Raw genomic sequence first — 14,058 nt, 5'->3', positions numbered from 1 at the left:
CGGAGTTTTGCATGTGCTCTTCCCTCTATCTGAAACGCGCTTTGCACTTACAGCCTTATGGCATGTTCCTTTCCTTGAGGTTTTCAAATCATTATTCAGTGAAGTCTTTGTTCTCTTATCATTTTATTTTAAATGGCCATCTCTCCCCAGCCACCCCACAGATTCCTCTCAGCTTCATTTTTCTTTATGGCATGTTATTCATTACCATTTGGCTTTTCTTCCTCAACTGGAGTTGAAACTCCTTATGAGGGCAATAATACATTTGTATTTGTTATTCACATCTAAATATCCCCACTGCCTCAAATAGTGTCTGGTACATAGTAAACATTTGTTGAATGAATAATGTTTATAAATGAGTGTTTTCATTTTTGTAGACTCTACCAGAAAATCTTACGTATAACTTAAAGTTTAGAAAAATTTAGTCTATAGCATCCTTGCTTTAGAGGAGAGAATAGTGTGTCAATATCTTGGTGGAGATGAGAATTAGGGGAAAATGCTAAATGATTTCTAGATTTGGTTTCTAACATTATTCAGTGTAAATAAGACTGGCTAAATTGTAAGATGTCTAAACATCTTTAAGACATTTTTGCTGTGCTTTAAAATAAAGATATTTATTCATTTCACAGAATCGCTGTAAGGCTTTATTTTATTTAAATCTTAGAATGTTTCTAAAAAGAGCTTGGCTGGGCGCGGTGGCTCACACCTGTAATCCCAGCACTTTGGGAGGCCGAGGCAGGCGGATCACCTTAGGTCGGGAGTTCGAGACCAGCCTGACCAACATGGAGAAACCCCGTCTCTACTAAAACACAAAAATTAGCCAGGCGTGGTGGCGCATGCCTGTGATCCCAGCTACTCGGGATGCTGAGGCAGGAGAATCGCTTGAACCTGGGAGGTGGAGGTTGCCATGAGCCAAGATAGTGCCATTGCACTCCAGCCTGGGCAACAGGAACGAAACTCCGTCTTAAAAAAAAAAAAAAAAAAAGAGGAATATTTCTACATAGAGCTTTATTATAGCTCTGATCCGATAGTATTATAATTATTTTCATGTCTGTTTCCTACATTAGACTTGTATATTCCTGTAGTCATTACCAGTGAGTGAAACAAATAGATAGATATAGATAGGTACCAGTGAGGGAGGGAGGGAGGTAGATAGATTAGATAGATAGATTATAGATTAGATAGATAGACTGATTTTTTTGTTTTGTTTTGTTTTTTGCATGTGCTCCATTGCTTGGAAGGGCACCAGGCAAATAATTGCCCCAAAAATATATTTAATTGATAGTGAAACATAATGTTTTTTTTTGCTTTTTTTTTTTTTTTTTAGGAATCAAAGTTTAAGGAAACAGGTGTAATTACCCCAGAAGAGGTGAGTGCTGAAGATAATGCTGAAGCCCTTTTATTTTACAATTATATTAAACTAGATGGCTTTTCTGCTTCATAAGAAAACATCTTGAACTTTAATTTTGATTTGAGTAAAATTAGGTTTTATGACTGTTTGTGATTTACGGGAATTTCTACTTCCCATACAGGAAAAGATGTAACTTCCTCGTCAGTTTGCCTTTTCTCATATTTCTCTGTAGTTCCTTTTTATTTAGAAATGAGGGTGAAAGAAGGGATTGAAACGAGTCCTATGTCACTTATCCTTCATTTGTATTGGTGTTATATTGAGCTGTGCAGTAAGTTCTGTAGTGTTTGTGGTGTCTTGATTCTGTCTACATCAAATGTGAGTTTTCATGCTTTTCATTGGAAAACTTTGCTCACTACTTAGATACTGTTTATCCTAAGAGTTCTTTTTTGTTTAGTTTATTTTGTTGTCCCTGGAGAAATAAATACTGGGCTAAAAATCTTTTCAGGCTCCAATTTTATGAATAGTTATGGTTTTTTCAGATTTATGTTGCTCTTAATAAAAGACTGTTTAAGCTTTTTTTTTTTTTTTTTTTTTTTTTTACTGTCAATGAAAACACCTCTTAAGGGCAATAGAACTTTATTCACTGTTTTGAAACAAACTTTTTAAGCCTCATTGTATGATGAGGCTGCTGCTGTTAAGGTCCAGGGTGTTGAGCTAGAGAATTCTTTAAATTTTCAGTTGTAATGGGATCTGTCTAGTTCCAAATCACTGTGAGTTTTAAAAATAGTTTGGCCAGGCACAGTGGCTCATTTCTGTAATCCTAGCACCTTGGGAGGCCGAGGCAGGCGGGTCACGAGGTCAGGAGATCGAGACAATCCTGACTAACGCGGTGAAACCCTGTCTACTAAAAATACAAAAAAATGAACCGGGCGTGGTGGCGGGCACCCGTAGTCCCAGCTACTCAGGAGGCTGAGGCAGGAGAGTGGCGTGAACCCGGGATGCGGAGCTTGCAGTGAGCGGAGATCGCGCCACTGCACTCCAGCCTGGGCGACAGAGCAAGCCTCCGTCTCAGAAAAAAAAAAAAAGGAAAGAAAGAATGGTTTGCCTAACTGATCTTTTATCTCAAATTGTCTTTTATTTTTGGTGAAGACACATGGTAATATGGAAAGAATCTAGGAGACCTGCCTTCTAGACCTATTTCTGTAATTTCTCCTAATGAGGAAATCAGTTATGCTGTACCTGCCGAGGCTTCATGTTTCCTCATCTATAAAATAACGGTTGTGGGCTAGACCTTCTGTAAAGATCCTATTCTGTCTTAGGTTTTGTTACCTCAAATGCCAAATAAAGCTAAGTTTTGATTTTAAGGATATCATTAACATTCTTGCCAAGCAGGTGTAATTTGACCATGGCTCTTCATCTGAAATCAAGATCGGAGATGAAAGTATGCTGTTCTTGCACTCTTTGGTTTTATTTCCTCTGTGAAGATGACTAATTGTTGAATAGATAGTTGCAGTTAGAGATGCAAGTCCGTGGTCACTGAATAGAATTAAGCAGTTTCAAAACAGGAATTCATCCTAGAATAAATAACTGTTACACTTAATTACAACATCAATCAATTTATGAATTTTCCTCCCTCTAAAAAAATCCCAGGCCAAATTAGCCCAGCTGGGTGCCTAGCATATAATGCAGCGTTGGGATAGAGCACAATTACAGGATTGAGCTAGAGTAGAATGAGCCTGGAGAAGGAAATGGGAAGGCATCATTTGCTTTGTGTAAATATTATATACTGAGTTGATTTGTTCATTTGTTTCCTTTTACTGTTTCTGGGTTTCTGCCAGACATCAGCTGTCTTTTCGTTTTCATTCAGAGGTGTGACAGTATCGTTCTTAAAAAGAGGAGCAGCTAATATCTGATACTGTATTGTCAAAAAAAAAAAAAGGAAAACCTCATGTTGGATGTATGTATGATTTGATTAAGTAGAATACTATTAATTGAGGTTAGCTTGAGGAATGGAATTGCTCACCAAGATGTAAACATTGATTCTTGTTGGAGTTAGTCAGTATTATATACTGATAAGAAAGATCACAAGAGAACATTTTTAGTCTCTAAGAGAAAGCTACTGCAAACAATATTGATCATTTAGAAATTTGAATCTTATATTATTTGAACACATGAAGCAAGTAATAATGGCCATTGCTAATGAGGGCAGATGTACACATGTGTTTATTATCAGTGCAAGTCTGGGGTTTTTTTTGTCTTTTTTTTTTTTTCATTTTTCTTGCCTTCTAGTGTTCTTGTTTTTAAATAGAAGCTGCTATAGGGACTATGAGACAAAATGTTTGTCTTGTTACCTCAAGGCAATACAATGAAAGAATTTTTAATTATTTATTTTGCTTTCATTTTGTTAAATTACTACTTTTAATGGTAATAAATTAGTTCCTGATAACCACAGAGCTAAATGTAGCATCTGGTTGCAATGACCTCCAAGTGCTCAAAACTTGGGGAAGAGACTATTGTTTTTGTTTTGGTTTTTGTCTTTAAGCTGTTTACTTAAGCTGTTTAAATAATAAGGTTATTTGAAGTAAAAGAACAGAAACATAAAGTCAGGAATCCAGTTGCTGTATCTTGTTAATGTTTCATCTTAAAAGAGGTTGCTCTTAGAATTATTTGATAGAATTGTATGCTCAAAATAGAGTATTTTATGTAGACCTCCTTTCTCAGAAAGGTATTAGAGATTAAATATTTTGTAATTTTTTGCTGTGTAATAAACCCATGAACGATACAAGATTTTAAGCTAGAGCTTTTGCGAAATAGAAGTAATTTGGCAAGTATACGCGTGTCACGCGCGTCCGTGTGAAGAGACCACCAAACAGGCTTTGTGTGAGTGAGCAACAAGGCTGTTTGTTTCACTTGGGTGCAGGCGGGCTGAGTCCGAAAAGAGAGCAAAGGGTCCTGGGATTATCAGGAGTTCTTATAGATTTTTGGGATAGGCCGTGGAGTTAGGAGCAATGTTTTGCCGGTTGGGGGTGGATCTCACAAAGTTCTTTCTCAAGGGTGGGGAGAATTACAAAGAACCTTCTTAAGGGTGGGGAAGATTACAAAGAACCTTGTTAAGGGTGGGGGAGATTACAAAGTACATTGATCAGTTAGGGTGGGGCAGAAACAAATCACAATGGTGGAATGTCATCAGTTAAGGCTATTTTCACTTCTTTTGTGGATCTTCGGTTGCTTCAGGCCATCTGGATGTCTACATTCTGGTCACAGGGGATATGATGGCTTAGCTTGGGGTCGGAGGCCTGACAATGCGCATTCTGCTTGAGTTGGAACACTGCAGTTATGCTTAACAGACTTAAATTTCTGCCCGCAGAAATAAGCAGGAATTCGGTTACCCAGTAAGATCAGCTCATGTTCGATAATTCTCAAATGGTTAAAGTTAAAGTTTATCTCCCTGAATCTGGTTTTATTTCTGAAGAAAACAAAACTTGTACAATATTTCAGCCCGCTTAGAAAGCCTAAGGTTTGTTAGAGGATTCAATTTGTTAATTTTGTAGGTGTTTTCAGAGTGAGATCAAAAAGCTTCTAATTTTTTCCCATTGTTTTGGCACTGCATTTCTCTTTTAGGAGTGCAAAACAGCTTTCAAAATTACTTAAATTTTTAAAAATAATAAAAGAGGAAGAAGTGTGCCCGGTGATATAATAAAGTAGATTTACATCATAGACTTATATCTATTTGGTAATTTTTTTGGATTTTATTGTATTTTCAATCTTTGACAAGAATGTGTCTACATTTTTGTATCCTTAAAATGGATTTTGACAATTTAAATCTGATAGCCTTACCTTTATCAATTTCATGATACTGCTTTTGGCATTACTTAATCCAATGATAAAACTGAATTTTAAAAAACAGCACTTGACGTTTTTTCTTCCAACATTAATTTGAATTTTTTTATGGACGTTAGAAAATGTTGCGGTTTAGTCATAATCAAAAATAAATCTTGAGGCTAGTAGAGCAGCTTTGGTGCTGTTTATATTTTAATTGCTTACTAGATTTCAATGTTACCTAGGGCCCTCAGTTTGGTATTTTGCCACCTTGCACATTAAGTGATGTTTGATTTTTCTTTTTTCTTTTTTTCATATTACTTCTAAATCCTGAATAGTTTGTGGCAGCTGGAGATCACTTAGTCCACCACTGTCCAACATGGCAATGGTAAGTAATATTAAGTAAAGAATAGAAAATTAGTAAAAGGCATGGCTTCAGAATTATAGAAATTTGCAAAACAGGTTGATGGATGAAAATTAGAATGACCAGTTTAACTTACTCCCAGCAGATTTTTCTGTTAAACAGTGCCCTCAGTGATACTCAAAGTAAAGTAGAGGAAGAACAAGTGGGTGTTGTACCTACGTTATTTTACTATGTTAGCACAATAGGTGGACTTAATTTGAGAAAAATGCATTTGCTTCTTTACTATTATTTCTTTTCTTTATAGAGTCTAGGTCTGACCTTCTGGTTTGTTGAATAATAAATAGTTTAATAAAATTTGATCGGGTTTTTGGCGGGGCGCAGTGGCTCATGCCTGAAATCCCAGCACTTTGGGAGGCTAAGGCGAGCAGATGACGAGGTCAGGAGATGGAGACCATCCTGGCTAGCGTAGTGAAACCCTATCTCTACTAAAAATACAAAAAATTAGCCGGGCGTGGTGGCGGGCGCCTGTGGTCCCAGCTACTTGGGAGGCTGAGGCAGGAGAATGGCATGAACCCAGGAGGCAGAGCTTGCAGTGAGCCGAGATGGTGCCACTGCACTGCAGCCTGGGCGACAGAGTGAGACTCAGTCTCAAAAAAAAAAATTTTGAACAGGCTTTTTTTCAAATTAACAAAATTTATTGAACATTTTTGTGGCATTAATAAATGCAGAGATTTTGCAGTTTTATTTTCTTTAAAATACAAGACATAAACATTTTCCGTTAGGTTCAAAAGTATGCTCCATCTTTAGGAAATTAGCTAAAGCTAAAAGAAAGGTTTATGATACCAATTAAGGCCTTCACTATAAGTCTGCTTTTAAGAGGCTTTAAGTTTTTGTTTTTTTAATAGCTTTTATTTTAATTACTAAAGTACTTTAAGCAATTCAGCAGTTTTCACAATCTATATTTTAAAATATTCTGAATAATCACAGTGTTTTATTACTTTCAAGTACTCGTGATAAAGGTTCCCTGTTGGTAGCTGAAATATTGGCAGAACTTTTATTTAAACTAGAATTGTTTGGAATTATCACCTTGTTTGGATGTAGGTGCTTCAACTTGTTATATGTTTTTTTTTTTCTTAAAATTTTTTTTCAATTGTAGTTGAAAAGTATAGTTTTGACTGGAGATAGGAGTTCTATAATTAACAAGTTTCCAATTGATAATGTTTTTCTTAATATCTAAAGACCTTGAAATGCTCTTTCATCTGTGGCCTGTTATTGTCCTGCATTTTAGTACTTACCATGTAGCTGAAACAGTTGTCACTGCTTTTTTCAATTAGTCTTTATTTTGTAGGGCATTATTTATGTACCAAAAGACTAAAGTTTCAAGTTTGTTTTTATGTATTTTTCTCTCCTTCATGTGTTTTCTGTTCCATATTTAAAATTAAATTCATGTCATAGAAGCTCTCTGATTTAATAAAGTTTTTTCTTTTCTCTATATTCCAGGTATTCTGTTAAAACTATATTTAGCTATGTTCTAGTCTATAATTTATGTGTATTTCAAGTCAAATAGGGACATGATGTTTACAATAATATTCACTTTGTGAAAATAAGTGATTTAGGATTTTTTTCAATATGATAAGCATTGAGATTTCTTTGTTCTACCAGCTTAATTGTTTAAGTAGTTTAGGTATTTGATTTATAACATTGTTGTAGGGGCTTGTATATATGGCCAGGATCTCTTTTTTAGCAGGTACTAATAGTTTTATTCCATTTTATGAATTACAATGATTTAAATAATTTTACTGTAACTTGGAACACAATTATACCCCACTTTAGTGTCCACACTTTTGGCTAAATTGCTAGGCCAAAGGAAAAATTCATTTTAAATCAGTGCTAGTGACAGGTTATAACTTCATGCTTATACCTTCATGTGCACAAGTACTATTATGACCTTATTTTAACTCTTCCCTTAGAACTTCAGGTGTTGCCATGACATTGTTGAATTTGACACTTGGGACTAGTCAAAAGAAGCCTAGAAGACTGTCAAATAATTTTAGGGCTTTTCCTGACTTTACCTTGTGCCCAGATCAATGGTTTGAACTTTAGACTGAAGCTTGAAAAGACAGCAGAACTCCAAATTTATGCTCATATGTTTGTGACAGACACCACATACCATTCCACCTCTCACCATTTTCAGATGACCCACAAATTCTTAAGAAGAGGTGCCAGAGCAGCTCAGAAATGTAGATAGTTGGCTCTGACCCACAGAGGGAGCAGTGTTTAAAAGTAGGAGCCCTGAAGTCACTTGGCTTTGATCCTTGCTCTCCCACCTAGTTTTGTGATCATAGGCAACTTGATCTGTTTAATCTTTAGTTTACTTAACTATAAAATGGGATATTTATATTTTTTACTGTTTAGAGTTATGAAGACTAATTGAAAATAACATGTTGGAAACTTAAATTCTATACTTAATAAGCACTCAATGAAAGGGTTTTTGTTTTCAAGAATTGTTAATATTGTCATTTTATGATTCAAAGCATCTTTTGTCTCTTAGTTCTGATTTTAATACAGTGATAGGAACAGGGATTTTGCCAGCCACCTACATTGTTACATAATGTCTTGCAGCTTTTTTTTCTGCCTTGTTCTCAAGATGAGCAGCAGTACTTTAGGATTAAAAATGTGAGAGATTATACAATGGGCTACAACTTACTGAGGAGCAGCATATTTCACTTAGATTATTGTTGTGCTTTTTTCCATGCCCTGACATATTTACTTAATGGAATCCTTCCCAAATCAATTTTAAACCAATTTTCTGAGAAGTATGGATGTCATTTTGAGATTTATATGTGATACTTTCTGCTCAATATTTGCCTATTAAAATATATTTTGTATTTTGGTGCTTTTCACTGTTTTTAAAGGGCTACAGGGGAAGAATTGAAAGTGAAGGCATACCTACCAACAGGCAAACAATTTCTGGTAACCAAAAATGGTAAGAATTATGTTGCATATATTAATAAATTTTGCACAGAGGTATATTAAAATGAAGCTCTGGGTTTTTCTGTTGCTTGAAAATTTTTTCCTTGGTTTTATCTCCTCTTTCTGTTATTTCTTTCTGCCAAAAACATATAGTTGTCAAGATATGAAGGAAGAGGGCCCTAAGGAAAGTTAGACTTCTAAGTGGATTTTTTTGAAGTTGGCTTCATAATAATCTTTCTAGGTATTTGATTTTAATCTTCTTTAGACTGCAATTTTGTATGGAAAATGTAATTCATACTACCTATGATAGCTAAAAGTGCAGAGCTGAAGATGTTATTACCCATTGTGTCATAGAAGGGCACAAAAATATTTGGAAACAGGTAGTGGTGTTTTTTTTGTTTGTTTGTTTTTTTGAGACAGTCTCGCTGTGTTGCCCAGGCTAGAGTGCAGTGGCGCAATTTCGGCTCACGGCTTCAAGTGATTCTCCTGCCTCAGCCTCCCAAGTAGTTGGGATTACAGGCCTGCCACCAGGCCCTGCTAATTTTTGTATTTTTAGTAGAGACAGGGTTTCGCCATGTTGGTCAGGCTGGCCTTGAACTCCTGGCCTCGGGTGACCTGCCCGCCTTGGCCTCCCAAAGTGCTGGCACTACAGGCGTGAGCCACCGCGCCTGGTGGATACAGGTAATGTTTTATTTATGAAGTGAAATTTAGAAACAACATCAGAAGGTTGTTATAGTTCCTAACTAATCACAGAACAATACATTGATTTCTGTTCCAATTTACTCATTATAGGAAAGGGAAAATAATGTGTACAAAACAGTTTTTTCTTTTCTACAGTATATTTCTTTTTACAAAGGCTGATAATTTATATCCTGATTGTTTAAAAAAATCAGGAGATTAAAAAGCAATTTGTTGACTTTATACCATAATGCTTTTACCATATAATTACCCAATCTTAGGCTTGTGAATAATAATGCCTGTTAATTGACACATTTGCTGTATGAACAACTTACTAGTGTGATATAAAGAAGTAAAAATCAGAAGGTTGGTGAATTTTAAACTGTTTTATCCATTGTGAATAATTGGAACTTAAATATGAATTATAAAATTTATATTGAAAGTTGCTTTAGCTTTGAAAACAAGAGGTCACCTTTACCACCACTGAATATGACAGCTGGTAGCTCCATGTTCTGAGAGTAAAGCCATTAAAATAAGGTATTATTATTCATTAGACTGACATTGAACTTCAGCCTGCTGTTCTTCACGGACCATCATGGTAAAGGAATGCATAGAACATTCCCAATAGAAACTTTCTGCTTGTCTTCTGACAAAGCTATATAGGAAAAGGTAAATGTAGCCAAATAATTTTGTGTCTATGGGCTGAATGTAACTCTTAATCACCTTTAAAAGTGAAACATAATATTCACTTAGTATTTTGGTGGTATAAACACCCTATTTTATGGACTAAGCTCTTCTTTCTAATGGGTTTATGGTTAGCAGATTATGTGCCAGTAACTGTATTTACCATTTTTTTTATAGTGCCGTGCTATAAGCGGTGCAAACAGATGGAATATTCAGATGAGTTGGAAGCGATCATTGAAGAAGATGATGGTGATGGCGGATGGGTAGATACGTATCACAACACAGGTAAGAGGAGAATAGAATGACATACATTTAGTTTAAACTCTTTCACAATCTTTTATAATAGCCTAGATTTAAAAAAGAGGATACATAAGGCATAGTTTTGTCCCAGTAGACTTACATGAAAAAAGCAGGAGGACAAATATTTAAAAAGAAGCCTTTAGAGTATGCCAAATTTACTTCTTTTTGTTGTTGTTGAGACAGAGTCTCGCTCTGTCGCCAGGCTGGAGTGCAAGCAGTGCGATCTTTGCTCACTGCAGCCTCCACCTCCCAAGTTCAAGCGATTCTCCTGCCTCACCCTCCCCAGTAGCTGGGACTACCGGTGCGCACCCCCATGCCCAGCTAATTTTTGCATTTTTAGTAGAGATAGGGTTTCACCTTGTTGGCCATGATGGTCTCCATCTCTTGACCTCGTAATCTGGCTGCCTCGGCCTCCCAGAGTGCTGGGATTACAGGCATGAGCCACTGCACCCGGCCAGAGTATGCCAAATTTCTATAATACCTGCTACTTCCATTGCAACTTGAAAATACTCAATATTATTTTCTTAGTTCCTAAATAAAGAGAGGGGGAAAAAAGTCCATCAGAGATGCTGAATATGCATACTACTTTGGTTTACCGTCTCTTGCTTACATGTCATTGTCATTCCACTGCTGGATTATGTGGTCCTCTATGACAGGAACTATACTGTATTCACATTTACCCAGAGAACTGACATCTATTAAGTATTTAATAATTACTTGTTAAATAACAACTAAAAGAAATTTTTAGTGCTGTAAGCTCCATGAAAGTAAAGATTCATTGTTGAATTCTCAGTATCTAACACGGTGTATGCTATAGAAGTTGTTCAGTAAATATTTGTTAAATGAGTTGAATGCAAGGTTTTTATAAGTGTTTCCATGATTTATTTGAAACCTTGAATATACTTTTTTATTCTAAATCCTAAAACACTGTTTTGCCACTATATTTATATAACTATGTAAATGCATATTATGTGCTGCTGAAGCTAACTACCATTTATTACTTAGTTTTGATGAAGAAAAATGTGCTCTAAGTTTAAATCCGTGATACTAAAAACAAATTTTTCTCCCTTTGAGTCCTAGAGATTAGGAGGTATATCCTTAGTAGTAGTAATAGAACAGGGTTTCTCAAATTGGCGCTGCTCTTTGGAATGGAAAATGTGCTCTAAGTTTAGGTCTTTGATACTAAATACAAGTTTTTCTCCCTTTGAGTCCTAGAGATTAGGAGCTATATCCTTAGTAGTAATAGAACAGGGTTTCTCAACCTTGGCACTGTTTTTTGGAATGGATAATTATTTCCTGTGCATTGAATTCTTAGCAGTAGCTCTGGCCTGTACCCACTAGATACCAGTAGCATCCCCCAGTTTTAACAACCAAAAATGCCTCCAGACATTGCTGAATGTTTCATGGGGGAAAAAAATTGCTGCCTTCAGTTGAGACTCACTGCAGTAGACAGAGGGCTAAGTATCTGCCCAGGTAAAAGTTCCTTCTTAGGTCGGTTTCTCCTCTACTCTGAATAAAGGATGCTGCCTCTTTCCTTATGGAAATATAGGCAAAGATTTAGGACTTAGGTTCCTTGATCTGAAATTTATTGGCTTATTAGTGAGTTGAGTGCTGTATCAAAGCCTAAAGGAAATAACAGATTGAAAAACTTTTGAAAGTAACTTCAGAAATCATCCTTCTTTTCCCCCCACTGACTAGTGAAAGTCTATTAACTCTTCTGCTTTGGTTTTTCCATGCCTGGAAGATGTTGGCAACACATCAGTAGGAAATTCTGTGTTGACTGACTGGAACCATTGATTGTGTGTTGTTGTAAATGTCAAGTTAGTGACTTACGAGGCCAGATACTGGTTCCTTATTCAACTCAGAGTCCCTTGCTTTATCCTTGCTTTTCCTGGGCTTTTTCTTCTATAAGCTTGTGTATTATTCATGGTTCTCTAGAGAAACAGAACCTATAGGATGTGTACAGAGTAGGTTTTGCTTTCTGTGGTTTCAGTTACTTGTAGTCAACCATGGTCCAAAAACATTAAGTGCAAAATTACAGAAATAAACAATTCATGGGTTTTAATTTTTGCCCTCACTGTTGGAGTAGCGTGATAAAATCCGTTCTGCCCAAGAGGTGAATCATCCCATTGTCTAGTGTATCCCTGCTGTGTATGCTACCCAGCCATTAGTCACTTAATAGCCAACTCTGTTATCAGGTCAACTGTCATGTATAGCATAGGTAGGGTTTGGTACTATCTGTGGTTTCAGACACCCTCTGGGGGTCTTGGAATGTCCCCCACAGATAAGTGAGGACTATTGCATAGGTATAGGTATAGATATAGGTAGATAGGTTTTTTTGTTTGTTTGTTTGTTTGTTTTAGAGGAATTGGCTTGTGTGATTATGTGGGCTGGCAAGTCTGGATTCTGCAGGGCGCACTGGCAGACTGGAGATTCAGGGAGTGTTGATATTGCAGCTTTAGTCCTAAGGCATTCTGGAGGCTGAATATCTTCTTCTGGAGGACCTCAGTCTTTTTTTCTTATAAGGCCTTCAACTGATTGGATGATATCCCCCTATCTTGTAGAGGGTAATCTGCTTTATCCAGTCTATTTATTTAAATGTTGATCACATCTCAAAAATACCTTAACAGCTACATCTAGAATGGTGTTTGACCAAACATCTGGGTGCCATAACCTAGCCAAGTTGACATAAACTTATCATAACCCTTGAGAGTATTACTCTCATTAGAGTCATTCGAGCTTTCTTTTTCTTTGTCAACTATATCCTACTTTTAGAAGTGTTTTAATGGCATACTACTACATTATTATATTTTGGCAAATTAAAGAGATTGATTTTCTTTGTTTTTATGTTCAGCAGTCAATTCAGTATGTTAAAATTTGGTTTTACTGTTACGAAATAATCATACCTATTAATTTCTAGTAATTTCTAGAAAAACTGAAGTAAAAGCTTTGTGCTAGACCTATGGATTTTGACCTATTTTATTTGTGAAAGTGAGCTATTTATTATTTTGTTTAGGCATGTTGAACAGACATCTCAAATTTTAGAAGATTAACAAAGGAGCTAAGCATATTCTGTACTCAGGGTTTTTCTTTAGTAACTTTAGATGCTATTGTCTTACTGTACTTCTTGTTAAACTATTTTGTTAACATTGACAGGTACTTTGAAGTAGAAATGTTATCTAGCTGACTGGTGGTGCTGCCACCTGCTTAATGCTTTCTTTGAGACAAGTAGATTTTGAGGTATTTGCCCAGCAGAGTACAAGATAATTGAACCAAAATTTAGCTTGTATGGATTTTAATCCCAATTTCATCATTTAACTGGGTATAACACTCAAGCAGGTCATCTCTCCAGTGACTTCATTTCTTCATATGAATGCATTATTACTGTAACTTCCTTATAGGATAGTCATTGTAAGGATTAAATAAGATGTGGAAACAGTAGAAAGCCCCATATAAATGTGATATGATATTACTACCTTTGGGTATCCTACATTTCTGAAGCAAATAACAAACAGATTGAGTATCCCTAATCCAAAAATCCAAATGAAATGTTCCAAAATCCAGAACTTTTTGAGCACTGATGTCATGCTCAAATAAAATGCTCATTAGAGCATTCTGAATTTTTGTATTAGGGATACTTGACCAGTAAGTATTTATGCAAATATTCCAAAATCTAAAAAAACTGGAAATACTTCTGGTCCCAAGAATTTCAGATAAGGGATAATCAGCCTATATGAAGATAACTAATAGCTTTGAGAAAATTTTGATGCAAGTTTAATTAAAATGTACATACGAGTCCTGTAGTTTCTTAAACTCTTCTCTTTCCTTTTTTTTTTTTTTTTTTCTCCCGTAAGATGGAGTTTCGCTCTTGTCGCCCAGGCTGGGTTGCAGT

At 35.9% G+C, this 14,058-nt stretch overlaps 1 protein-coding gene across 2 annotated transcripts in view; it reads left to right on the top strand.

Annotated features, from left to right (window-relative positions):
* ATG3 (autophagy related 3) overlaps positions 1 to 14,058 on the top strand; it is a 28,495-nt gene that overhangs the window by 2,552 nt on the left and 11,885 nt on the right. The window contains exons 2-5 of one of the 2 annotated variants that reach the window (XM_017858571.1): positions 1,325 to 1,366; positions 5,506 to 5,555; positions 8,447 to 8,517; positions 10,044 to 10,151. In XM_017858571.1, coding sequence (XP_017714060.1) covers positions 1,325 to 1,366; positions 5,506 to 5,555; positions 8,447 to 8,517; positions 10,044 to 10,151 — 271 coding nt within the window. The remainder of the gene's footprint in view (positions 1 to 1,324; positions 1,367 to 5,505; positions 5,556 to 8,446; positions 8,518 to 10,043; positions 10,152 to 14,058) is intronic. The other variant, XM_017858572.1, reaches the window with a different exon arrangement.

The sequence above is a fragment of the Rhinopithecus bieti genome, unplaced genomic scaffold (assembly GCF_001698545.2).
Source record: "Rhinopithecus bieti isolate Rb0 unplaced genomic scaffold, ASM169854v2 scaffold_45617, whole genome shotgun sequence".
Classification (NCBI taxonomy): domain Eukaryota; kingdom Metazoa; phylum Chordata; class Mammalia; order Primates; family Cercopithecidae; genus Rhinopithecus; species Rhinopithecus bieti.
Note: the sequence above shows the minus strand (reverse complement) of the source record. Positions and strands in the feature narration are given on the sequence as shown.